The sequence below is a fragment of the Photinus pyralis genome, unplaced genomic scaffold, assembly GCF_008802855.1.
Source record: "Photinus pyralis isolate 1611_PpyrPB1 unplaced genomic scaffold, Ppyr1.3 Ppyr1.4_LG7, whole genome shotgun sequence".
Lineage (NCBI taxonomy): Eukaryota > Metazoa > Arthropoda > Insecta > Coleoptera > Lampyridae > Photinus > Photinus pyralis.
The window spans coordinates 28,189,272-28,215,890 of record NW_022170738.1 but is presented as its reverse complement, the minus strand read 5'-3'; the positions used below and the strand labels follow the sequence as shown (position 1 = coordinate 28,215,890).

The 26,619-nt window shown below is 37.1% G+C and overlaps 1 protein-coding gene across 5 annotated transcripts in view; it reads left to right on the top strand.

The window, feature by feature from the left end:
• LOC116175851 overlaps positions 1-26,619 on the top strand; it is a 59,992-nt gene that overhangs the window by 10,218 nt on the left and 23,155 nt on the right. For 3 of the 5 annotated variants that reach the window (XM_031494187.1, XM_031494184.1, XM_031494185.1), the window contains 2 exons: positions 6,174-6,976; positions 13,990-14,154. In XM_031494187.1, coding sequence (XP_031350047.1) covers positions 6,298-6,976; positions 13,990-14,154 — 844 coding nt within the window. In that variant the 5' untranslated portion in view covers positions 6,174-6,297. The remainder of the gene's footprint in view (positions 1-6,173; positions 6,977-13,989; positions 14,155-26,619) is intronic. The other 2 variants (XM_031494186.1, XM_031494188.1) reach the window with 2 other exon arrangements.

The following is a 26,619-nucleotide window of genomic DNA, read 5'->3' as shown; positions in this document are numbered from 1 at the left end:
AAAAATGACGCCCAATTTTTTTATTTTAATAATTCGCGCCGTTCTTCAACATAGTGTCTAGTAATTAGGTGAGTCAACTTTCTTTGGATTCATAATACATGAGCGGATGCTTTAAAAAATACCCCCTGAGTATTTCAATGCCTAGTGCCTAGTGATGTCTATGGTAACTTTGCAATAAAAACCCCCCCCAGATAAGATTATCTTTTTTATCTACCCACAGGATCCTAAGACCTCCGGAATAGGGTGGGCCGAAAAACGGTTTTTTTCAAAAATTTGGAAATTTCGTTTTGGAATAGTTCGCAAAAGTTGCCTTTTCTATTTCCAATGAAAATGTTTATTAATAGTTTTTTTATTGTAATGCGTATTTTGCCCCCTACAGCGATTTAAAATTAAAAAAAAATAAAAAATAGAAATTGGGAATTTCGAATTGGAATAGCACGCAAAAGTTTCCTTTTGTGATTTCGATGAAAATATTCATTTACATTTTTTAAAATTTATTACGTCTTGTGCCCCCTACTAGCCCCTGAAAGTTGAGTAATTTTGTAATTTTCTAGTTTAATGCCATTTATTTTTTTATGAATGAGTCATTTCTTCGTGAAATGTTTTATTATCAAATTTTGGCTTTAATGGCGAATAGAACTACATTCTAATATATACCGACCTGAATCCGGTCCGAAATAGATGGCAGATCCCATAGAAGAACAATAGTTGAAGAACATATTTCTTTGATTCAAGAACCAGGTTCAGTTTTTCTGGGTCATACAATACCTTCGTCGGGATCAGCAAAGGACCTGTTTCGAAGTATAGTTGATTTTTTACAAGAAAATGACTTTGATTGGTCTGGATTATTAGCAGTGGGGTGTGATGGCACTGTAGTCAACACGGGATTAAAGAATGGAGTTATCACTCAACTTGAATCAACGTTAGGACGTCCTTTACAGCGATTTATCTGTCAATTTCACGCCAATGAGCTACCATTGAGACATCTGTTTCAGGCACTTGATGGCGGAACAACCGGTCCTATTGCATTTTCAGGTGTATTGGGTATGAATTTAGTTACTGACTGGCTTACTTTGGCAAACCGCCTATTGCGTCTCTATATTTCGACGGAAGAACCCAGCTCAAACTTAAAAGAATTGACAAATTTTGTTCTCAAAGTTTATGCTCCGATGTGGTTTTTAATTAAATTGAATACATCATGTTCAAATGGGGCAAAGCATGTTTGGCAAACCATTAACCTAAGTCGATATTTAAGAGACGATTTAAAAAGAATGATTGATCCAGTTATCCAACGCAATGCATATTTTGCACACCCAGAGAATTTGTTAGTATGTATGCTAAGTGACCCTCGTCCCCATATCAAAGAACTTGCCATTCGACGGATTTTAAACGCTAAGAGAAGGGAAAATTCAAGAAAAATTCGTCCTTTAATACTACCGAAACTAAATTTTGAGACAATAATGAAATCACTCCACCGCCACTACTTCAAAATTTAGAAGTGGGTGACTTGCAAAATATTTTAACAGAAACCCCGAATACTTTCGTTAATATTGATCTTAAATCCTATCCCTGTCATTCTCAAGCAGTGGAAAGATGGATAAAATTAGTAACGGACGCTTCCTTATCAGTTGTTGGTTTCCAAAGTAGAGATGGGTTTATAAAAGCAAGGTTAGAATCTCGTAGACTAATGCCCCAATTTGAGAGCAAAAAAGACTTCTTACAACAAGTTTATCCGTTTTACATTTTATTACGGGCTCGATTTCTTCCTTTGTTTGTTAGTTTAATGTAAAAGTGTAGTGTAAGATAATAAAATAAAATAATAAACAGAATGAAAAATTTGATTCTCCATTTTTTTTATAACTTGAGCATCGGTAGGGGGCAGAACACTCAATGTAATAAAAAAACAACAAATAAACATTTTTGTTACTATAACACATGGCATCTATTGCGCTCTATTTCAAACCGAAATTCCAAATTGGATTTTACTTTTTTTTTGAAAATTTTAAGTTTCGGTAGGGGGCAACAGATGAATGACAATCAAAAAATAGTTAATAAACATTTTCATTGTAATAATAAAAGGCTACTTTTGCGAACTATCTCCAAGCGAAATCTTAAAATTTGATTTTTCGGCCCACCCTACTCCGGAACCCATTGAATAATTTCCAAATCAATAAAAACCATTGTTATATCGGGCCTGCCATTGACACGCCAAGTTTGACCGATAACAATCGAAAATTAAAACCGTTTTTAATTAATTACGTCCTTCCCAGTAGACGTCTTAAAAATACAGGACCGGTGTCAAAATTCAAATTTTTTAAGGGCGCACCTAACGGATGTAATCTCGACTTAATCGGAGGCTGTTATTGTAACCCATTCAACAAAGTACGGTTAATTATACTCATCCAAACGCGGGGTCTCCTATCACGATGATATTTCCGTATACTGCACGACCTTGCCGGTTTTAATGCTGGATTTTGGATGCCTTCAGAAAATTAAAACCGATGAATGGGTAATTAACAGACCTAACATTGATTCTCTCTGTTCTTCCCTGGAAAGAAAGCTTTCGGCGGCTGTAAAAACAATTTAAATATTCTTACGAGAACCGTTGCAAACTGTGTTTTTTGGGATGCGGCGGATGAAACATCTCTAGAAATTAAATCAACTCCTGAAAACTTTCGGAGCAATAATCTTCGTAACGAAACGCCCAACTTAAGACGCTGCCTAATACCGGGTGATCATCTACAGAGTGATCACTAAAACTGGTAATTTCCAGGCGGAAAACGGGTACTTCGTTACAGTGGTGCTAGGTACATTGCTTCTACGGATATCCAGGGAAAATATACAGCCGTTGCCGTTCTAGGGAAGGGATTATTTAAATAAATCAAGACGGCTTTAAGACTACACAATGGCCCTGCCACGTTTCAAAGTTTGGTCGATAACATTTGTATACCTGGATGTTATTATTTTACCAACACCAAGTTGAAGTGTACTTAACCCCCAGGTTCTACACTAACTTCACACTACAAGAACACGGAAATCAAATCAACCCGGCAACGTTTAAAAATGGTTCCCTCCAAAACTAAACAAGATCCCGCTTAAATTTGAAAAGTGACACGTGATCAAACATCTAAGACAGGGCCCCCTTACGTTAGTTATAAACAACGCTATGACCTGAAGAACAGTAGGGAAGGAACACAAAATAAAACACAGAAATTGTGAAAAGTTTGTTTAATAATGATCGCAATTATTAAGATTGTGAAAGCTCGAAAATTTAAATCTAAACAAATTACATTGCAAAAATATACTTTGAAAATGGTTGTTCACCAAATCAAAATAGAAATAGGCTGGGAAAAAAAGAACTTACCAAAAAAAACCGGCCGTCAAATTAATAACATATGGCGTTGTAAAATTAATTGTTTGTAATGATGTGAATGCGTAACATAAAATTATAACATCACAAAAAGTAGCAGGTAAACTTCAAGAGGTAACATATAGGTTAAAAACAAGTTTTGAGAATTATGGGTCAGGTAAGCAGGTACCAAGATTCTAAGAAAGGGTGAAATATACAGGATGTGACTCATCTTTGGTGCAATAAAGTGCTTTTGTTAAAAGCAAGATGGAAAATTACATGGCCTTGTAGACAAATTTAACTAAAAACAAGATATGTGGAAATTATTGTATCGCCACTTATTTATCGCACATAGATTCTAAACTGAAGAGCTTTGATTAGCGTAATCCCGCTCTTCGCAAGATAGGTAACCCGCCCCTGGTTTCGGGGTTTTGAGCCTACAGTTGAAAGTCGAAGACAATCACGGAATTAGGTGTCGTACTTCAAATGGTTACAGTTTTTACCACCCCCGCGACTGCTTCATTCACGGAGAAAATTGTTAGTAACAAACAACAAGTCAGTACATACATCAAACGAATCGGCAACTTCCACATATTAAAATATGTGATCAAAACTTATATGAATGTTACCTACTTCAGGGACAAGACCAAGTAATCGACATCAATAAACATAAATTAAGCAAACACTACACCAAAGCGTAAACAATTACAAACAACAGCATAACGGTATCACATATGTGATTCTGCAGTGCGGTTAAACCAAGTAAATTTCAAAAACAAAGATTCAAATACACAAAAAATATAAAATGTGGCATACAAAACACAAATACGATATAAAGAAATGCAAAGATTACTACCTGCATTAAAAACACAAAATAACAACAAACATTTATGGAGCGACGCGTTCACGACCGCTATTCAAGACAAGATGCCAAACGTAACCCCCGTTCGTGCTTTCTAGATTGCGCAGGCAGCTTTCTGCCACCTAGAAATTGCATGGTTGCCAACTCTAAAAAATGTATGTATCGTCGTAAGTTGTATGTACAGGGTGGAACCTCTCAAAGTTTTCAAAAGCACATAGAACTGTTACAAAAAATATTGTGGTTCAATAAATTCCCAAAACGGAAGTCAAGAATCCACCATAAATCAAAACCAATTATTGTGTGGTTGCTCAAAAGCAGTCAAATACTTCAACACGGTGGGCATTAGAAAATAGATCTAAACGAGAATTTAATGGCGCACTGGAAAATATATCGGCATTTGCGAGACCTCCAAAATTCCTAAGATAACCTTCAAAGTTTGAATCAAAAACCATAGTCGATACACAAGTGCGTGCCAATGGCAAACATAACCATTCATGTAACAAAAATCATCCCTTAATCATAACCTTAATAATTTAAATCGACTTATAGCACTAATATTGAAATAAACCGTTACACTGGGAAAGCTATGTGATGCTACATTTATTCTGAAAGTCGCGAAACTTCCTGGTTTGTTCGAACCAACGTACTTATCAAAATGCTCTTATTAGTCAAATTAATTTTTAATGGCGGTGCTTATACGCTCATATCTATAATGCCACTACAATATGTGTAGGTAATCCACACAAACTCATTAGTTATCGTAACAAATTCCTCAAAATAAAATGCATAATTTTTTAAAACCTCATTTTATTTAGATGCAGGCTGCTATCATGAACTTTTCTTTCGAAGTTTGGCTTGGAGCTTAATCTCCTCTGGTGAACAGTTACAAAAATTCATCTAGAGCAACTATCAATTTCTAGTAAGCCACTGGAATGTGCTACCGTTACAACTTAGGATAAGATAGGGTTGGTGTATTTACCTAAATATGTAATAAATTACTTAAATGAATGAAATTACAGCATTCATTTTGTTGTTAAAATAATTCAATGTTGTATGTATATCTGTATAATTTAGAAGGCAGATAAATTACAGGAAGGTCCGTGGATGGGTACGATGGCAAGCACATCAAGTTTTTTTGAAACCCAACAATCGACTCTGTTTTACATTGTTCTCATAATTTTTACTGGTTTTCGCATACTTGCATTCGGATTGGATTAGGATCGAGGATGACTCGGACAGTTCTACGGATTTTTCAAATTTTTCTCGAAATTCCAAAAAATAAAACTATTCAAATTCATTATTGGCTTCCTGAACGCTCTTTTAAAATTAGTTTCGGAGACTTTAATAATGATTGTGTAACAACTCTCTATTTAATCGTTATAATGCGTTTTTCTATTAAACAAAGTTAAACTGCGATCCAACCTTGCCTAGTAAACAACGGCTCGTAGGAATTGAGTCGTTTATACTTCCGCTTCCAAATGTATTAGATTATCGATGCTGAAAGAGAAGTTATAGAAGACAATCTAATCTAGAATTTGCATGAGTTACCAAGCATTAAATTCATCTAGCGTGCCACATCATATCAAATACGCTTGCAGCGCGTAATCTCATTCCCTTATGTAGGTAGTATAATAGGTATCAGAGATCCCTCTTAGATTTACAACGCGGCTTTGAATTAATCACACGAGAAAGTCGCAATTTTAAATGAGGTAAAATTGTTCGTCTATAAGGTATCAATTAAGATTAAGGGATCCCACACGTACCGTAAATTAAGGATTCGGGCTATTATACGAGAGCTTTATTAGATTGTATGTGTATAACAGCACAGTTTGATAGAAGCTAACGAACCTGGAATATTCTAAGCGATTACCTACAACAAAATCCACTGTCACAATAAATTTCTGAATTACTAACACCGAGACTGTCTGTATTGCGTTAAAGTATGCATTTGTATTGTTTCAGAAAAGCGAATATAAATATTTAGTGTTGGAGTGATATAAGACTCAAATCTACATGTGGAAAAGCATTTGTGGTGCGCTCGGGACTGATCTGCGCACACTTTCGCAATGTGGGACTGTGAAAGAGCATGTATGTAATATTTCCGGCTGATGAAGTAGTCTATTTATCATACGGTCGTCTTATATACGTTCCTAAAGCACAAGGAGACAGTAGTCAACCTGAAACTTTACCTACAGCTACCCCACACACCCAGCCAGCACAAGAGAATAGTCCCAATCCAAGCGTTCCATCAACGAGTACAAGTTCAAGTAAAAGTTTTCACGCGGTTACTAGCGCGCCGATCCTAAGCAGTCATTCGGAGGATTTGCATTTGAGAAGAGGTGGAGTGGAAACCCTCCAAAGTAGCGTCAAATCAAACCAATCCTGGCCACAACCTTCGACCAGTCAACCGAAAACCCAAGCTGCCACAAGACCACCGCGCCAGAAGAAGAAACCGCCGCCCTTAAAGATAATCGAGCCGGCTGTAGACAAAGGCTTCGATTTTCTGCAGCTGCCGTTCAGGAAAAGCAAATCGAAATCGCCCTCGCTTGAGAAACAGTCGAGCGATACCACCAAAGTGAGTAAAAACACGAAAAACCTAGTGCGCGAGAACACTCCGGTGAACAGTGATCGTGCTAAAAAAGAGTGGGAATTTACAAGTGAACAATACCGACCATTGCACAATTCAAAAGGAAACAAGGGATTTATTTTAAAGACAGAATCAAGGTTGCAGTCGACAAGTCCACAACAGCTAACGCCAGGTGAAGGTTGTGCTAAGATGTTATTTTCGGACTAACCATACTAATATTGGATATCGTAATGTGCACTAATTTATCGCAAACATTTGCTTAACTAAACTCTCACCACATCATTAAAATTGTATTATTAAAATCCCCGCGGGTAAGCGGATTGCGTAAACAATGGACTTAATGAATTGCCAAAAAAAGTAGAAGTAAATGCACGGTATCGATCTCGCCGCACGTTTTTGCATGAGATACGTTTACATAATTTGCAATTCAAAGGGTTTGGAGCTACAAATGTGTAATCGAGTAAAAACTACGTTCGCCCAGGAACCTTCTTTGTTGTGCCAAAATTGTTATGCAAAAGTATTCGCGAACGCATAGTTTGATTTCTATTTACATCGGTTAAGTTTTACGTACTCGCACATCGACATTATTAGTAGACGTGAGGTTTCAAGCACGCTGTGAAGCCTTAGTGGTTTCTAGGTCGGCATTCGTATTATTCATAATTACAGTGAAACTGTAGCGTCACCTCTAAAAGATAAAAATTCCTAGAAGAGGAATGGGTACTGCTACTGTCAAATGAGATACAAAACTGCATTTGATCATTTTTTCGTGAATAATAATTTAAGGAAATCCTTATCTCAAACGTTATGTTACACCACACTAGGTGCAGTCGCCCTCAAATACGAAAAAAGTTTATAACGGAATATCGTTTCAATTAAGATAATTGAAAAGAAATACCACACGGCACCAAAAAACTTTCATAAAACAGGCCAATATAGGAGAACAACAAGTAATTAAGAAATTGATTTCTGAAAAACGTTCAAATTTTGTTACGTACAATGGAGAAAAATGACCATTATGTTATTAAGAAATGCACACTATGACAAATGGTTCAATGGTCCAAATTGTTACGAATAATACCTAAGTTTATGTTCCGTGGATAAAAGATCTGGCTATGATCACAACAAACTTATACGAAAAGATAATTGATATTGACACCTACCTAAAGTGATGTAAATGCAATGCCTTTTCCTTTGACCCAGTATAAAAGTGACACCTTCTGACTGCAGATAGGATGGCTCTTAATCAGGATTTGTTCTAACGAATATCATTTGTGAGCTTCTCCTAAAGAAGAGCTTTGGTCTTAGATCCAGGTTTCATCTAAAGCAACTGGTGTCAATGGACAGGAGGAAGTGTTTTTGAAGTGTCGCGATAATGACAGTCTTCCTTAAGATACATAATGCTGTTCGATTACAAATGTACGAGTACAACGCAAATATTGTATCCCCAGTCAGTTGTTGAAAATTGTAAAGTATATGGAATAATGTTAGCATATCTCTATCTGTATCCCAAAAAGTAACAAAAATAAAGTTTTAGGGCTTTTTTTAACAAAAAAAAGAGAAAAGCTGGAGATTGATTTTAGTTTCGTGTGATAAACGCTAGGGGCGAAACATGCACTGTAACTGAACGTGACTATAACATTCCAAATGGAAAGGATACCACAAGTAAGACTTGCTGGGCAATAAAATTATGTATTAATACCGAGAAATTTCTTTTAAATATTACATAGCACAATGCGTCTATGTATCTTTTAGATAGACACCATCAATGCAGAGAATTTAGTCAACTTACACAGCATCTATTAACGAACAACAGTCAAAATTTGATTGACAGAATAAAATCGACAATTGTGTAACATACAATACCCACATTTCGCGCGCGTTAACTGTTCCTCCAGATTCAGGAAGTAAGTACCTCATAACACGTTAATGTTTGCTCGTTTTGTGATGATCTGTTCACCAACCCTAGGTTTTGTATGCCAATATTAGCGGAGGTAAGGAACTTTTTGTACAGAGTTCTTAATGCAAACGTATGCAATGCTAATTTCTAATTTCTACGAATTTCGTGTTTTGTGTATTGGAGTTTGTTTTATACCGATTTGTGCGCTAAAAATCGTTTTTTGACCGTCCAAGTTGACTGTGATATGGGATTTTTAATTTGTAGCTACAACTTAATTGTGCTCGTTTTGTGCTGATTGGCGGGTCAGCTTTAACGTTTTATTGTGCAGCAGGCTTTTTTGTATTTGACGATTCAGTATCCGAAATCTGTCCATTGCGTTTTATATCTTCGCAGAAATTTTGAGACAGCCGACGGCTATCCAAATTAGACTAGGTAATCTTTTTTTTTATTTTTTTTTTTATTTTGATGAGAGGGAATTAGGGAATGTTCCTACCGCACACCGCCGCCTTGTATCTGTTGGGCGGCGGTAGTGTGGAGCTCTCACCTACTAAACCCCTTCTCCCTAAACAATTTGGAAAACTCCACCTCTGGATATCGCTAGGGCATTCTTCCAGAGGGGTTTTTCTCTAATCCCTTTTATTACCTCGCCTCCTTTTCTCGCGTTTCTATTATCTTTTCAATCAGGTGAGCAATTATTTTCCATTTACCTTCGGTTTCCAACATTATCTTCACTATACTTTCCATCTCTATCATTTCCCATACCCTGATAGCGACCCGGTATCTTTCACGTTCCCACCTAGGGCATTTTAGCACTCCGTGTCCTGCATCGTCCATAGCTCACCACAATCTACGCAGGTATCCCTCTCTCTTTTTCTTATCTATTTCAGGTAAACCCCATTCTCCCCATGCCCGGTCAGAAACTGTGTGAGGAAATAGTTAACTTCCCCATGCTTTCTTCCTTCCCCGCCTTTTTAAATTGTCTATCAGTCCCTTCGTCCACGACTCTCGTTCCTCCCTCTCTTCTTCCCATGCATTTAGTACGTCTTTATTATTCTTCCCTTCATGCCTCGCCCAGACCCTTAGCCTCAGCGGAGGTGCGCGGGCCACTACAAATATATCCTTATTGGATACTATCCTATACGCCGAATCTATCCTTAAGGCCATTTTCCTCTGGAGTTTATCCACCATGCCCTTGGCCTTTTTTGTTTTCATTACTCTTCCCCACACCTCGCATCCATATAGTATCACGTTATCGACCGCCGGGGCTAGCACCCTTCTCTTCCACTCATTCAGTCCCCCCGTATTCGCCATCAACCGGCTTAGTTGTTCAGCCATTCTTCTTGCTTTTTCCGTGACTTTTTCGACGTGTTGCATGTAGCGCAGGGTCTTATCTATCTTTAGCCCCAATATGTCTATTTCTTTGCCCACCACTATCCTTGTTCGCTATACCGTCAGTGCCACCTCCGGAAGTCTTCTCCTTCCGGCTATCAGGGCCGCTTGAGTTTTACTGCCCACCACTCTGAGCCCTCTCTGCTCCATCCACATTTGCACCTTATTTATAGAGCTCTGCGCATTTTCTGCCGCTCGCTCGATCTTGTGGTCTGTCACCACCACACTCAGGTCGTCGGCGTACGCCACCATAGCCACTCTTGTCGGTACTCCGAGTCGGATGACGCCATCATAGGCAATATTCCACAGGAGTGGGCCCAGCACCAACCCTTGTGGCACCCCTCCGTTCACCTCAAACTGGTACCCATTCCCGGAGGGCAGTTTAACCAGTTTCCTCCTGTTGCTTAAGTAGCTGTGCACTACCGTCCTTATATACCACGGTGCGCCTTTTCTTTCTAGTTCTTCTTCTAGAATTAAAAGCATTTTGAACATCTAAGGAGGTGATTATTATCACCTCCCTAGTACGTCATGTGCCTCGCATTGCCGTTTCTGCTATTTTATGTATTTGGCTGAGCGCCTCTCGGGTCCCTTTTCCTTTCCTAAAGCCATACTGTCCGTCCGAAAGACTGACCCTAGACTAGGTAATCTAGGGTAATCTAACTGGACGCACTACTTGTCGCTGTTGAAATTGCAAAAGTGAAACAAAAACACCAATAAACTACAGTAATATATTAAAACCTCGGGATGTTAATGTATTATTGTGGTTTATTGGTGTTTTTGTTTTATGTAGCGTAATCTAAGAAGTATCTATTTCACAGAGGAAACCGAGTTAATTTTGAATGTGCCGAAAGCGAATCGTTTCAGGAAACATTGTTTTAAGAAAGGTATTGTTCATTTGACATTTCTATTTGTACAAATTAAATTGTTTTATTTGGATCTACGGCGAATGCCTCCGCAGCTCAGTACCGAAGGAATAAAAAAAACCCAGAATGACCTATCCACTCTTAATTTCTTGCTCATTATCAAACGTCTTACAAAATGGCTTCTTGTTAAGAAAATCGAACATCCTTAACCGTTTGCTTCAACTAAACTAGGGTTTGGACAATAAATTATTTCTTAACACGACGAACATTATGCTACGTTGCTGTTTCCATGATGCTGAAATGACATCATGCCGAATTCGCAGGTAATTGAATATGATCAAAACCCCCGACATCTCGTTTCCGCGCACCTGGAATTCATTAAGAAAACACTAACAAAATTAAAAGATGCAAAAAGGACAATCTTCCTTTCCACCACATGCTTACAGATTTATTCTTACACTTCCAGTAGTTAAATCATTTATTGTAAAATCGGCCTTCTAAGTTTCGGAGCCCAGCAAATTTTCTATACGCAATTACTAATCTGCTCTATCCTTTGAACTTCGAAAAAATAAATCCAAATTTATAGCTACCATTAAAAATGTTAAGGGATTTTTTTAGTTTGGAAATTAAGTCTCATTGTTAAGAAGGAAGTTTTCCGGTCGAAACCAAATTCCGCGTGTAAATTATGCGCGTTTCCTGCTGTTTTGTGGGCCAACTCTGTGTTCGAACTGTAAAAGGGAGTACTCCGTGTACTACCCTTTCGAAATAATCAAAACATAGCCATCTCCTCATCTTGAGCGCGTTCATTACACAACTCAATCTTCAAGATTTTCGATTTCTGTTAAATTCGAAGATTGATTATTTTCTACATAGGTAACCGCCTGGGTCACTTCGGTCACAACAGTCCCAAAGTTTTTTTTCAGGTTCATCAGATCTCACATAGTTCAAATTATTCAGAATCTTTTAATTCATCGAATCCGTCTCATTCTGCAGTTTTAGATGGATATTCCGGTTTCACTAACTCCTTTGAATTCTTTAGATTCTTCAGATTCTTACAATATTTATTCAAGTTGGGCCTTGCGAATGTTTGACATTTTTGAGACCCACATTCTTCTTTTCTTCGCATTCTGCCTATTCCTTTAAATCTTTATGCCATATCAATCCGATACTCTTCGTATTTCTTCATTTTTTCAATTCTACCGACTTGACATTTGCTACATTATTCAGATCCATTGAGTTGATAAGATTTCATAAAACTTTCCTTTTCCGATTCCTTAGATTCGTCAGCTTATTATAATCATTATTTGGATTTTTCCAATCCTTCAGTTTCTGCAGATTTTTCCGATGCTTTGGATTTTTTATATTTTCCTTTTTTTGGATTCGTTCACTTAGATTCTAAAAGCTGAAGTAAAGAAGTGAAATGTACACTAGCTCAGAAACACGAAGGTGCCGGTTTCGATCCCCGGACCCACAACAGCCTTTGGCGTTTTTCCTCCTCGGGGTCGACCGGGTAGTGGAGCGAACCAAAGCAAACAGGTTTCCAAAAGTCAAATGTGCAAAATGTTCGTTTGGGAATTACGCCCACAAGGGTCCCAAATTTGACTTTTCTTAAGTATTTCCTTTAATATAGGCACACAACACGTGGCCACAGATCAGCGCAAATAACAGATTTTCACTTTCTGGTGCTGCTGCTTATTGTTTTTTATTGACGTTGGCCGGGCTACAGCAAAATCAACTGGAAAACATGTGTTATTCGTCCCGGCTTGAGTAGGAGATGTAATGTATGTAAATATTTATATAGCCCAAAAAGCTCCTTTGAGTCCCAAAAATTACAAAAGCCTCAAAAAACCAGTTAATGAATATTAGTATATTATGCTTCCTATGTATTTAATGACAAACGTACACCTACTGTAGATGTTGGCAAACCAAAAAGGCACTGTTATTAGTGTAAGTGAGACTTATGGTCCCTTAACTGGAAGACAAAACATGTTGATTTAGGTACTCCATGAAATACAAAAACCACTACTATTACGATTTTCCGATATTTAGTATTTACGCACATTACTAGAGAAAGTACCATATATAAAGAAAACTAAATCAAAGTCTGTTCAAAAATAATCGAATAGTGTCATACATCGCAACTCGAAATAGTGCGAACCAATGACTTTTGACATGCTTGCGCGTTTTTGTGGGCGATTCTGACGTTATTCACGGTGAATGACGGAAACGCCCCATTAAACAAACGTGTACCCCAAACAAGACCTTGATAGACATGGATACCCGTGCTTTAAAATTTTTTGGCAACATTCGCACAGTGGGGAAACACCATCCAAATTCAATAATAAAAGCAAAATTATTTCATTGACACTGATTATAGAGAAATGATACAAATCGCAGACAACGGTGACTTATTTTGTCTGATACGTTGAGATATTTTTAAAAATCACGAAAACGAATTCATCTACCTCGTCGAACTCGGGATTCATTATAAAACAGCTTATGTACGAATATTTTTAGGACATCCCACTGGCTTAATTTATAAAATGGTGTTATAAAAATTTTTTAGCAATATCATTTTAATTTTAGCATTTGTGTGGACGTTAATTAAACGTAATTTTGGCAGTAATCCATCTTCAAATGAGATCTCTAATAAACTTGGCAATAGCTTTAGTATTCACAAACCTATTATCTCGCACCTATTTTTATTCCCTGCTCTTTTAATCAATGAGTTCCCATTGGTCAATCCGATCGAAATTAAGCTTGATCACGTTTCTCTCTCAGAGCGGTAAAAGTACTCAATGCGGTAAAAAGGCATCGATAACAAAGAAAAGAGCGATTCGGATTATTTTAAATTAAAAACTGAATGGGGAAGTCTACGGTTGAGCTTCTCCTTTATACAGCGATTCAAGTGATCAGGGCTTAAATTAAACCGATAGGTCGAAGAGGTGGATTCCCGTTGCATACCCTGCGCCACTAACACGACGAAACTGAAATACCTCGGGCGTTTCTAAATTTCATTCACTAATTACGCGCTTGTTTCAGAAAAGTTATCACCCGTAAAGAAGAATTTCTTTGGAAGTTTAAGAGGCAGAAGGACGGCTGCGAAAATGGCGGGCGTAGATTCACCGCTAAGGGATCTGACACATCCGTCGTATAACGAGGCCCTCAAGGCGCATAATGCGGTGACTTTTAAGCTCGTCAGAACCGGTAAGTTTTGCTGTGCTATAGCGCAAACAAATAATAGTATCAACATTTATCGATTCGAACCGCGGGGTTATTATAATTTGAATGCTGATGTTATTTCCCAAGGGAGTCTCGTTCGCTATGGGTAATATTATATAACGCATTGTGGTGAACCTACATGCTCGGCTTGGAGCGCTTTGATTTTAATTGTTGCCGATGCGTAATTAAACATTGTTTTCCTAAGGGTTTACCTTAGAATGTTTTGATGAATTATTATATTAGTCAGTATAAACAATCGACATTTCTATAGCAGTAAGCACGTCTCTCTTAACAACACATTTTTGTCGTGAAATATTGTAGCTGCTAGTAGGAAGTACAATTCCCAATGTATCCCGGAACTCTTAGGTTCCAAGAGTATTTTCACAATTTCGTTTTCCTGATAATTTAATCAGTAAATTTACTCTGGAGTGGAACTTGTGAGTGTCCATGTTGAAATGGTCAAAGTGCATTAACTTTGGTGTAGCTTACCGCGTATATTATTCATGGACACCAATATACGTAATACATGGAACTTTTCTTTTACAAAGCTTGTATTATTTACGTCATAAACGTGTCTTTGCACTTTTACACTTTTATGCCGCAAATCAGATTACTTTTATTTAATTCTTAATACCTAGAGGCTTCGCTCAAATTCCCTAATAAGCCTATTTACCTACCTGCATTGAATCCATCAAGTTAGATTGAAATAAACACATGGAGTAGCAATAGAATCATAAATGTCACAAAGTCTCTATAGGCTCAGAAACCAAATTAGTTCAAACGTAATAAAAATGTTACTGAACCATACCAGAATTGACTTCGATAGGCAAACAGACGTAAATTTTCCAGTATTAAGTTTATTTCCTATAAATTATACAACCCGTGGTCGGCTTGAAAACATTACTGCATGCACCGAAATGAATGTAGAACTGACAATATCCTACACGAATGTGAATAATAGTTAGGTATTTTTATTTCCCTTCATGACAATATTTTCGTACCTACTTCTAATTGTTTAAACATCCCATCCACGTCTACTGACTCTGTTTTAAATCAGAGTTATTAGGTTTGTTTCACACTTTTGTGAAAGTTGATCTCATATTTTTCTCCGGTCGTAGATAAGAAGTTTTCTTATCGGTAACTTCTTATCGGTATGCTAATTAAATGTCAAACTAAGGACGTGTTATCGCCGTTTAGAAAACACAGGTGCACGTTGATCTTTTGACGACGCGCTTTATTTTGTTAAGAAAAGAAGAAGGAAGTATATGGAAAGGGAAACGGTTTCAAATAAGCGCATGCGAAGCGTTTGTTTGGTGATGGCTCCATTTTAGTAGTATTTAGTATGTGGCGACCATTAACGAAAATCGATAGATCCTAGAAAAACAAGATAGGTGGTTGTCTAGGTGATAATAAATTTAATAATTAATAATTGGCATTCTGTATATATTTCAAAACGCTAATAGTTCCTTTTCCTGTATTTTGTAATAAAACGCTACAAGTAGTATTTTAGTAGTTATCGAGCGTAAAAGAAAGTGTTCATGTTATCGGTTAAAGGGAGTTTGTCCACTACCAAAGGGCCAACATTATAATTATAATTACCACGAAGTCAGTGCCGTTTAAATCAAAGTTTAAGTGCAATAGAAGAACCGACGTTACGAAGCATCTTCAAAATCGCAGTTACGACCGGAGATCTTGAATGATTGACACTTTAAGGTAATTAATATTCGCTTTAATTGGTTGTCGGTCGATCGCTTGTTTTCGTGGTACATGTGCTATCTGGTCATCTTTCAGCTGATTTGATAGTTTTATGTCGAATAAATTTGCTTAATCTGAAATGGATAGTTTTGTGTGTAATCGAGCCCAAAATACGACCTACATAAGAGCTTTCATGTTAAATTATTTTCCATTTCGAATCCAGAATTACATCGGGTGTTAATTGTTATCACCTGACCTTAATTGAGGTAGCTGGTGAAGTGCTGTTACTGACCGTGTGCCATTGCACATAGAAATATACGTTATGTCCAATATAAGGATGTCTTATAATAATGTCTATAATTGCGCAATTAAATAGTTATTATCATGCTTTAAAGAAGAAAACCAGGAACTTCAGATTAACTTCCGAAGATATTCCAGAAAAACCGAAATTTTCCGATTAGGTTTTTATTTTTTCATCAAATTTATTTTTTTATATGGCCCATCAAAAAGTACACACTGTGTTGAGGACTAATTTTTCTTACGAATGCAACACACAAAAAAAAACAAAAGTTGGAAACTGTTGGTTTCAACACGATGGTGCACCCGCGCACAACGCCCTAATCGACCGAGGATACCTATCGAACAAATCTCTTGAAAAATTCAATGGCGTCTTGTAGAGCTCAAAGGTGCCAATGAGTGTTTTTTTATATATCTGTCTTTTGGCCCCTTTGGCTGTAATTGGTTGACTTATAGTGAAAAAGCGCCCTAAAATACGTGGAAAAAAGCATATTAAACGAAGTGTCTGGGTGAAAAGATCGTTTACAAACATTTTACCGTTTTAATCGTTAAGTGTGTAGTGTAGTAGTATCGTAGGTTAATTTATCAGACTGATTAATCTACGATACTACCACACGCCCGCATTTGCCCTGTTCCAACCGGCCTGCGGATAAAATGTAATAATTACAATTCGATTGTATCGAAAACCAGTATGTATACAAATGTTAGTCAAGGAAAATAATACGAAACGTAGTTAAACTAATACAAAAAATTCTCGGAGTCACAAAAGAAATCGTAGGGAATGTAGCTCAAATCCAGTCTCGATAAATATATTCTTCGGCAACGATACAGGCAGTGTAAGTAAAATCTGAGATGTCGAAGTCATTTACGCGAGTAATGTTCTACAAACCGTTCGTTAATACTTGAGACTACAATTCAGGAACAATTAACGAAGTGCAGGTCAACAAACTTCGTGCGGAATTCAAAATTGAAGTAGAATTTTCCCAGCCGGTAATGTAGAAACACATCTCTGGCGCTGTTAGTCACTGTCAATCTCGCTAAAATGGCGGGTCCAAGGAAAAACCACATCCACGTGCTGCGTAGGTCGTAAGTAAAACGCAGGGGAAAATTTCGAGGGAAGGTTAAAGCGTATTAACGTATTAAGAAAAAATGCTGCGGAAGCATGTAACATACCTCGTATTCTTTAAATGCAAATGCAGATCCGTAAAAACGATTCAATGGAGCACACCACAGACATCAAAAGAAAGAAAGAGACAACTCCAAAGATAATATGGTAAAGGCAAAACAATAATCTCTTTATCAAGTAGACGCAAAATCAGAAAAATAATGGCCTACCAAAAGAAAAATTTGCACGTAAACAATGCGAAAAAGAAGGGATAGAATTAAGTGTAGAAAGATAAAAAACTCGAACTGTAGCAAGACAAAGGAGTATCGTAAAAGAAACTTCTAACCCTCGAACGACCTCTAACAGCAAAAACAAAGAACTAGATAAAAGAACTCTATTACAACAAGAAAAATTTACATCTATGTAAATCAGGCATTTCAATCGGCAATAAAATAACCTTTTTTGTTTGATTTCTTATTGTGAAATTCTATATTGAATCGGTAGAGATTGTTTTTGATTGTTGTCACCTGACCGTCCAAAATTAAAACATTATTGTTGGATGGAAAAGTTCTCCCCAAACAGTATCGAGAGCGCGTGAACATATTTTCTTTAATTCGTCCTAAAATTCGGAAAGTGAATTAATAACAGACTGCATTCAGTTGGTTTCCATCACTTTTACGCAGATCACACTTTTAAATGACGTGTTGTTTACCGGCGGATTGCGTAATTTTGTGCCATCTCGTGTAATTTCGAAAAGACTGAGCCGCATTCATTGCCGAGATCCAGGATTTTTCATCTATTTTTCTTCTCGTAAACCTGTTGGAATCATACCAGCAGAATCTTTCATACTCGCGTTGAACGCTCCAGGGCTTTTGCTACCGTTAATTACAGTAAATAAGGTATCACATCATTTTATTTTGTTCTTAAATCAGCACCGTTTTCCTTTAAGAGATTGAGAAATATAAAATTCATTTTTGTGTCAGTTAAATCATAAGAAAAACGTCCGAAGGAAATCGGCCATTGTAATTTAATCGACCTAGAAACAGACTCGAGTTGAATACCTCGCACTTTAAATGGAATTGTATCAGGTCTTTTAGAAAGTTTCGACTTGAAATTTTGTAATATCACTGAGGAATTAGGGAGGAAATGGTCATGATATACCATCCCAACACCAAACATGAACTCACAATACTAGTGTAGTAATACGAACCTCCCACCCAACAATTCCCTATGTTGTAAAATACCAAGTCGCACTTACTCGTGACCAAGATTACTGTTGGAAAGGGCCGGAAAGGTGGAATGAAAATATCACGTTTATTGAAGCACAAAGGGAAATTTATTGATTGATTCATCAAAAAAAGCAAAGTGCCAAAAAATCCTACATATCTTGACAATGCTTTTAAAACTCCTGATACTTTTCCACTTTCAAAAAAAGTGTGAAATATCCCGAAGTACATCAAATCCATTGTTAATTAGCTTGACCTCCTTCAATTCAGAATGTATCAAAAGCCCTTGTTATGGTAGCTCTTGGAATAAAGGTTCGGCTAAGTAATTTTATAACTTCGGCAGTTACCTCTGCACAGTAGAAAAAATTAGTTAAAATTCATCAAAAAGATTGAATAATTACAATTAAAACTAAGTACATTTCTTTTGTTTGAGGCACATAACTAACTTAAATTTGAAATTTAACCCAATCTACGCACTATCATCATCAGCTAACAACTAGAATTGTTCGCTGATGATCACAGCCTTTGCTGTTGAAACGCCTTCGAGGTTTTTGTCTTACTTTTGCAAGGTTTTCAGTTACGATACTCCACACATACACTATAACTCAGAAATATCAAAATGATTTTTCGTACTTCCGAGACTAAAGTGACAACTTCACTCCATTATGACAAGTACTGAAGTGTCACTTTTTGTCCCGCCGGGATTAAATTTGGACGAAAATCCCGAAAGGATGAAATTACAAACAAGGCAATTTCAGAAGGTTCTTCCACATTTAGTATGCGGCAGTACTTCTTAAACGCATCGTACTGCTGCTCATATAGTTTTTTGGATTTCAGTGGCCTCAATTCTTTACCTACTTTGGCTGCTCTTTTATCACTTATAATTGCACAAGAGGTTTGTATTTTACCGAGTAAATTTGGGTTGTTTAGGTAATGAAAATCTGTTGCCTAGCAATTAGACGAGAAAAACTGTCAACTAATTTAGGTTGACAGTTTTTCGAGTCCAATTGCTAAAAGGAAACAGATTTGAATTGCCACAACCCAAATTTATTCGGTTTAAATACAAACCTCGAGTGTAATTCGGAAGGACAATTTAACGAACAAGAAATTCACCAAACTAATCAATTATTGACAGACGTCAAACTAGTCATATGGGTAAGGATAATGCGATTATTGGTTCGAAAATGAATAAGTGAAAAAACGACTAGTGCATTTGTCGCTGGAAAAGTTGCAGGTAACTTTTGCCGCTGTCAAAGTGACAATTACACTGCGGCTTATGTGATTTTTTATACATGAGTTGAATTGTCAATATAAAATACACCTTTGTCACCCGCCACCAAAATTATGACACTAGCAATGACAGTTTCCAAATTATTTTGTTACCATAGCATAGGGATTGGTCGTACCAACGCAACGTCCCTATGGTAAGTTGTTAAGCAGCGATTTTTTGAAAGAACGCGTTCTCTAACTCCATACATATTAAGTGTTTCAGTTTCGGAAGTACGAAAAATATCGTATATACCTTGCGACTGAAGTAGTGGTCTTAATCCCTCAGGTAAATTATATAAACTTTACCTTCGGGATTAAAAGTACTACTTCAATCCCGCGGTATATAATATACTATTTTCGTACTTCCGAGACTAAAGTGACAACTTCACTCCATTATGACAAGTACTGAAGTGTCACTTTTTGTCCCGCCGGGATTAAATTTTACGAAAATCCCGGAAGGATGAAATTACTAACAAAGCAATTTCAGTAGGTTGTTCCACATTTTGTATGCGGCACTATTTCTTAAACGCATCGTACTGCTGTTCATATAGTTTTTTGGATTTCTATTTACTATTGCTTTCAGTTTTGGGTGCCTTGCGTTTTTCTGTTGTAAGCAGCTAGTGCGACAATAATCCCAACATCAAAGAATCAGGACTTTGAGATCAATACAATGGCAATATTATGTTTTATGCAAGACGCAACTTGAAAAATGCCTACGAGTGTTCTCATTTTTAGGTTTCCTTTCTAATGTCTCCCTCGTCGCGTATAATATCCACTTTAGAGAATGGAAGGCAACTACAACGTAACAATGCAAAGCTGGGGTTGTTACTTCGGCAAACAAGCTTCAATTAGTGAAGTGTGGAAATTTAGTAGAGCGACCGTTTTTTGTACTTTGCGGTACTCTCTAGCTATGTTGGGTTGTAAATGGTTATCTTGAAATCGCGTGACCTCGCCAACCTTTTGTTTTGTATTATGTTATGCAAAAATGTCTGCGGTGTATCCATTGATTTACTATGTGTTGGAATCATATTATGAGTAGAGAAGCTACTACTGCGGATGAGAGTATGAATCTCCCGCCATCGGTAAATGTATAACATTTTTAGCTCCTAAGTCATTGTACTTTTAGATATTGTACTGAAGCTTATATGCAGCAGTCCGGAATTCTGAAATGAATTTTGAAACACAGACAAGACGATATACGAGCAAACTATGTACCTAATATTCTGTTCATAATTACATTTACATGCCAAACACTAGCGATAAATAATAAAAACTGTCACAAACGCCAACTACTCAGTTATTATCCACTGACGTCGCTCCTGAAATTGTATAAGAAGTTAAATTAAAATTTCCCGCTGCGCCACTTTTGCGTTGCATTAAAATCAAGGACGCGGGGAATGAGAGAAGTTAAAATTAAAATAAAATTAACTACTATTACTAATGGTGAAGTTTTCACGCTTTTAGCGTATCAATTAAATTTGTAATAACGTTTTAGCCATATAAAACCTTTAGGAGCCATTAAAGAAGGACACGCCGCGCTTTTTAGAACACCCAAACTTTTCAGACTGTTGAAAGCTTTAAAAGCTAATGTAAAATGTTTGGAAAAGTTGGCATTGCTTCAGAGGCTTATAGATGCGTCAAAATATGGTAATACTTTAATTATATAGGCACGTGGTCTAACTTTTGTGTGTTACAAAGAATGAGCAACAAATTGCTATTTAAATCAATTTTGCAGTAAGCATCTAAATTTAATGTGAATGTTACACAATGTATGGTTATCGTGATTTAAAAATATAGTACCATCAAAAACCCTTTTCCACCAACCAAGAAAGTAGGTTTGCCCAGCCTCCATCATTTTACATATTATGTACTTTTCGGTTACGTACAGCGGCACGAAGTGTGAAATTTATCAAAATCAATGATAGTAAACATAAAATGGCATATTTTTATTAGTGAGTTTATGTGGCCAATCTGCGGTGTACATTTATAAGCGTTTGAACAGTGGAAGCCGCAATTACACAAGGGCGCGAATCATCCGAATTAATTAGCGATGTGAAAGGAATGTCATACAGATTTAGAGAAGTATCGTTGTAACCTTAGGTAAATGATCCCAAGCAGCATTTGGACGACCATCCAACGTTGTACAACGTTGGGGTGCGCAACCTGACGTCGGTGCCGAACTTCGGTACGACGTCGTACCGACTCACATATGCACCAATTTTGTCAATAAAATTTGGGTTGGAACGACGTTGTGATCCGACTTAAGGTTTACGCAAACCTACGCGGTCGCGGTCGCGGTAGCGGACGCGGTGGCGGTAGCGGTAGCGGTGGCGAACGAAAGGCCGCACACTAGGGCGTTCTATCCGCGAGATCACATGTTTTTTTACGCAGACTACCAATTGATTGCAATATGGCATTTGAAGTACGGGATAGATTTGTTTCTTTTTTTAATGCCTAACAATGTACTAAAACTATAAACAAATACACTTACCTTTACCAAGTTTGTCCAGTATCATGGCCAATTCATTCCATACTTTATCTTTTTAGGCGTAACACAACGAAGTTGAAGTAAAGCGTATGTGCTCGTGTTTCCGTCTGTCCGTCCGTCCATCCGTTCCATCGAGATCTCGGACCTAGAGACTTCGGGTTTTCGCTAATTGATAGCTGTTATGGTCTATATTTGCCTCTTTCGATCAGTTTCATTTAACTCCATATTTTGCGCAGACTGCGCAATGCCAACTTTCATATTTATGGAGATATTTCTTTGAAATTTTAACCACAGATGCTTCTAGGAAAGGCAAACATTTCGCACATAGTAAAAATTATGTGGGCATGCGCAGTGACTGCACAGACTGCTCATAGCCAACTTTCTTATGTATGGTAGTATTTCTTTGAAACTTTATTTTACTTATTTAATTCCTCTCTTTCTCTGGAAGTGGACGTGCTTCAATATGCAGATTCGACATTTTGTGTGCTTTCGATGACAATGCTTCGTTTCAATACTTTGTGTTACTCGGAAATACCCACGAGTGGGTTTTGAATCATTTTTTTTTATATTTTTATACTCCTTACATGTAAGGTCGTATAAAATTGGATTTCCTCTCACTTAACTCAATTAGTTGTTCCATCATTTTCTTTCGAGACATGCAGCGCGAACTGGCGGGCAAACTGTGAGTGCAGCGGTCGCCGGCACCGCTCTAGATCACCGCGTTTGTTCGCTGCACTGATCTCCACCGCCACCGCTCGTACGCTTCAGTATGCGTTGCCTGTATAAAGTGTGTGCATTCTATTGTCCGCCACAGCCACCGCGTCCGCCACCGCGACCGCGTAGTTTTGCGTAAACCTTTAGGCGTTGGTACTGCTGACCTAATCTTCACTAAAGCTTTAGTATATTAAAGTACAAGTGTCATTTGACGAAGATTGTCGCACGAGGTAGTTTGCCGCATAAGCCGCGTAGCGGCGAATGCGGCAAAAGCCGAGTGCGACAAGTAGACAAATGACACGTGTGCTTTATACTATTTTTTCTATTTCGACTTTTATTTTAAATAATAAATTATACAAATTATAAATATTGCCTTTAGGCGTTGTTAGGTAATTTTAAACTATCATTCAGTGTATGTTGGTAATAGACACAGTTCATTTATTTTCACGTTGTATTTTCAAACTTCAAACTTTTAATTATTTGGTCATAATTCCGTTTTGCGGCAGTTATCATGAATACGGATGACAAACACGTCTCTTGTACCCCACCAGAGATCCAAGAGATTGCCAATGAAGCGACGTTAAATTTACTGCCCGTAAAATCGAAAGTAAAGTACGAGGAGTACAAAATTTTTAAAAACTGGCTTGCCGAGAAGGGAGTTCAAAAAGTAAGCAAGAATGTACTGCTGGCATATTTTACTACGCTAAGTAAAAATTAAACAAGTTCTACCCTTTGGAGTATATATTCAAAATTAATCGGAATTAATACAATCGGTCAAGTTCCTCGTACGTTATTTACACTTTACAAGTTATGTTTAGTTTTGATTTGGCGGATACCGTTGACGGCAAAAAACGAGGGGTACCAATCCAACAAAATAAAAAAAATAATACGTTTCTATTTCTTTCAGCATCATTTCTGCCTAGAAACGCACGCAAACTGGGCCAATCAAGTACGGTTTCGGTATTGTTTCCACATCGAAATAGAAAAACATAATTATTACCCCTGAAAAGTAATGTCTATTAAAAGTTATTAATTCATTTTTTCATAATTTTAAATTTTTAAAAAAAGTTATTCTCCAAAAATATTCTTGCAAAAAGTTGCCCATGTATTTGTATGAATAAATAAATCGTTTTATTTACATTTTGCGTTACAGAAATCGTATATATTAATATAGCATTATTTTGATGCCACCATGGCCGCCCATTTAATCACACAGTTAATGTAGGAAAGGTAGGAAATATGGCGAAGTCGGCATTTATTACCTAATCCAACTTAAGACTGAATTGGTTGGTTGCCGACGTAGAACCAACGTCACCCGATTTACCAAAACACTACCAGACTAATTTAGTCGGACGCCGACGTCACCCCGACGACGGTAACCTGACCGAAACATACCTAGGCCTACTGTAGAGGTCGAACCGACGTTGGTCCGTCTACACATGATAACCTTTACCTCTAAGTCAATACCCAACCAGTAATTGTAACTATTCCGACGTCGCGATTGGTAAGAAATTATTGGTATGGGTAAAGAATGTTACTTGGGATGCACTTATATGAATGAATGAAATCAATATAAATAGCAAAATAATAACGTACGTAGTTTTCTTTTACTACGCGCTGCCGGGGTGCGTTGCTAATAAGCCCCCCAGGTATGATCATGAAATTGATAGAAATGGATAGAGGACACCTTAATAACACGTTTAGAATAAAAAAATTTGCGGAAGAGGGCCTAAATTTTCCACAATCTTAATTAAAAGTTCACTTCATTTTCTGGAAATCTGGTGTTATTTTACGTATATTTTGTCATTCTTAAGTTGGCAAAACTGAAAAATTTTATGTGACAGCTTTTATTTTCACTTGCTAACAAAGGTGAGAGTAAATTGTTGTAGGAGGTTATGTTAACTTCTTCATCTACTAAAATGAAATATGCTGGATTTAACGTGTATATTAATAGAATGTAATGAAAGTAGTACAACAGGTATAATATACAATACAATTTTAGGTTTTGTTCGACTTAAACACCAAATAAGCGACACTTTCATGTGACTGACATTTTAATGACACCACTTTTTGAAGTGTATACAGTCTAAACTTGAATGCATTTGGGAAGAGGAATGTCGTAGAGAAGGTTGCATGTGGCACTTCCTGCATGTTTCATATACCACCTGGTTCGTATCGACTACTGATAAACTTGGAACGCCTTTTTCGTATCAATCTCCGCTTAGCATCCACCGCCTAATACGGTCGAGAGGGGAAGGAACATCTTTCGCATTTTCCATGGATCGCAGCTACGTTAGTGATCGCTGCTTAACTTGGAACGCCTTTTTCGTATCGATCGCCGCTTAGCATCCACCGCCTAATACGGTCGAGAGGGGAAGGAACATCTCTCGCATTTTCCATGATAATATTGTCAATCTCACTTCAACGTGACACCCTTGTGTTATTTCCAAATCACTGGGATTGAAACATGAACACGAATTAAGCAAAACATGTAGGGAACTGCTTACTATTATTATGATATAATTAAAAACACATGTATAATACTTGTACATCATTATTTAATGTTTATTATATCGTGAAAAAATAACATAACCTCTTAAGAAATTAAAGTTGGCACTGAGGAATTTTAAGAACACTATAACCAACTTAAAATCAACAATGTAATTTGAATAGTATAACCTCACTTACGACGAAATGAAGTGAACTTTGAATGAAGATTGTGGAAAATGTAAGGCTTCTTCCGCAAATTTTTTAACTGATAACGTGTAATTAAGGTGCCCTCTATCCATTTCTATCAATTTCATGATCATACCTGGGGGCTTATTAGCGCAACGTAACCCCCGTGTGAATTGTTTATGGATTACTTTGTAATGGAACTGTGGCGATCATTGACGCCAATCGGTACCTACACCCTACAAAAACAAGAGTGGCACACAAATTTGAATTCATTCATTCTGTGTACGTAAAAAAAATCGTTCTTATTCCTGTGTAAATCGCTACAGAACCGAATTTACCCGCTAAAATTCCATTTAAATATTCCCGAAGCCGCTCCTGGCCGCCACGAAAGAATTCATAGATTTCGCTTTGTTTCGTTTCCGTAGAACACGCGTTTTTCTCTTCTCTGTCTTACATTCAAATAGGCCATCGTTTACAATAAACGTTCCAAACCGAACGCTACACGAGGGAAGTTAATGATCCATATTGCCCCGACGACTCTGAACGCATCAATATTAAATATTTCGACTTCGATTTGGATAAAAATAGGAATTTGAGGGGAGATGTACGTGTGCTTTGGTTAAAAAGGCAAAAAGGCTGTTTCGACTGCAATTACTCAGGTGACGTATTCTTTTACCTTTCTTAATTAAATGCATAGGGATACGGCAAGATTCCATTGTGGTTTCCTACGTAAATATGTTGTTTTCCAATTTACAGTATCGCTGTAATTAGACATTGTTCGTAGCGCTGGTTTTTATGCCCCACATACATAAAAATTTATTTTCAAAAGAAGTAAATCTGTTTCCATTTAAACAAATCTTATTTTTGTATATAAGCAAACAAACAATTGTTTTCAATTTAATATAGTATTTTCTTGATAGTGAATGTTCTGTTCAAACAATAATACTTTGTTTTAAATAAATGAGAACTTTGGAAATAAA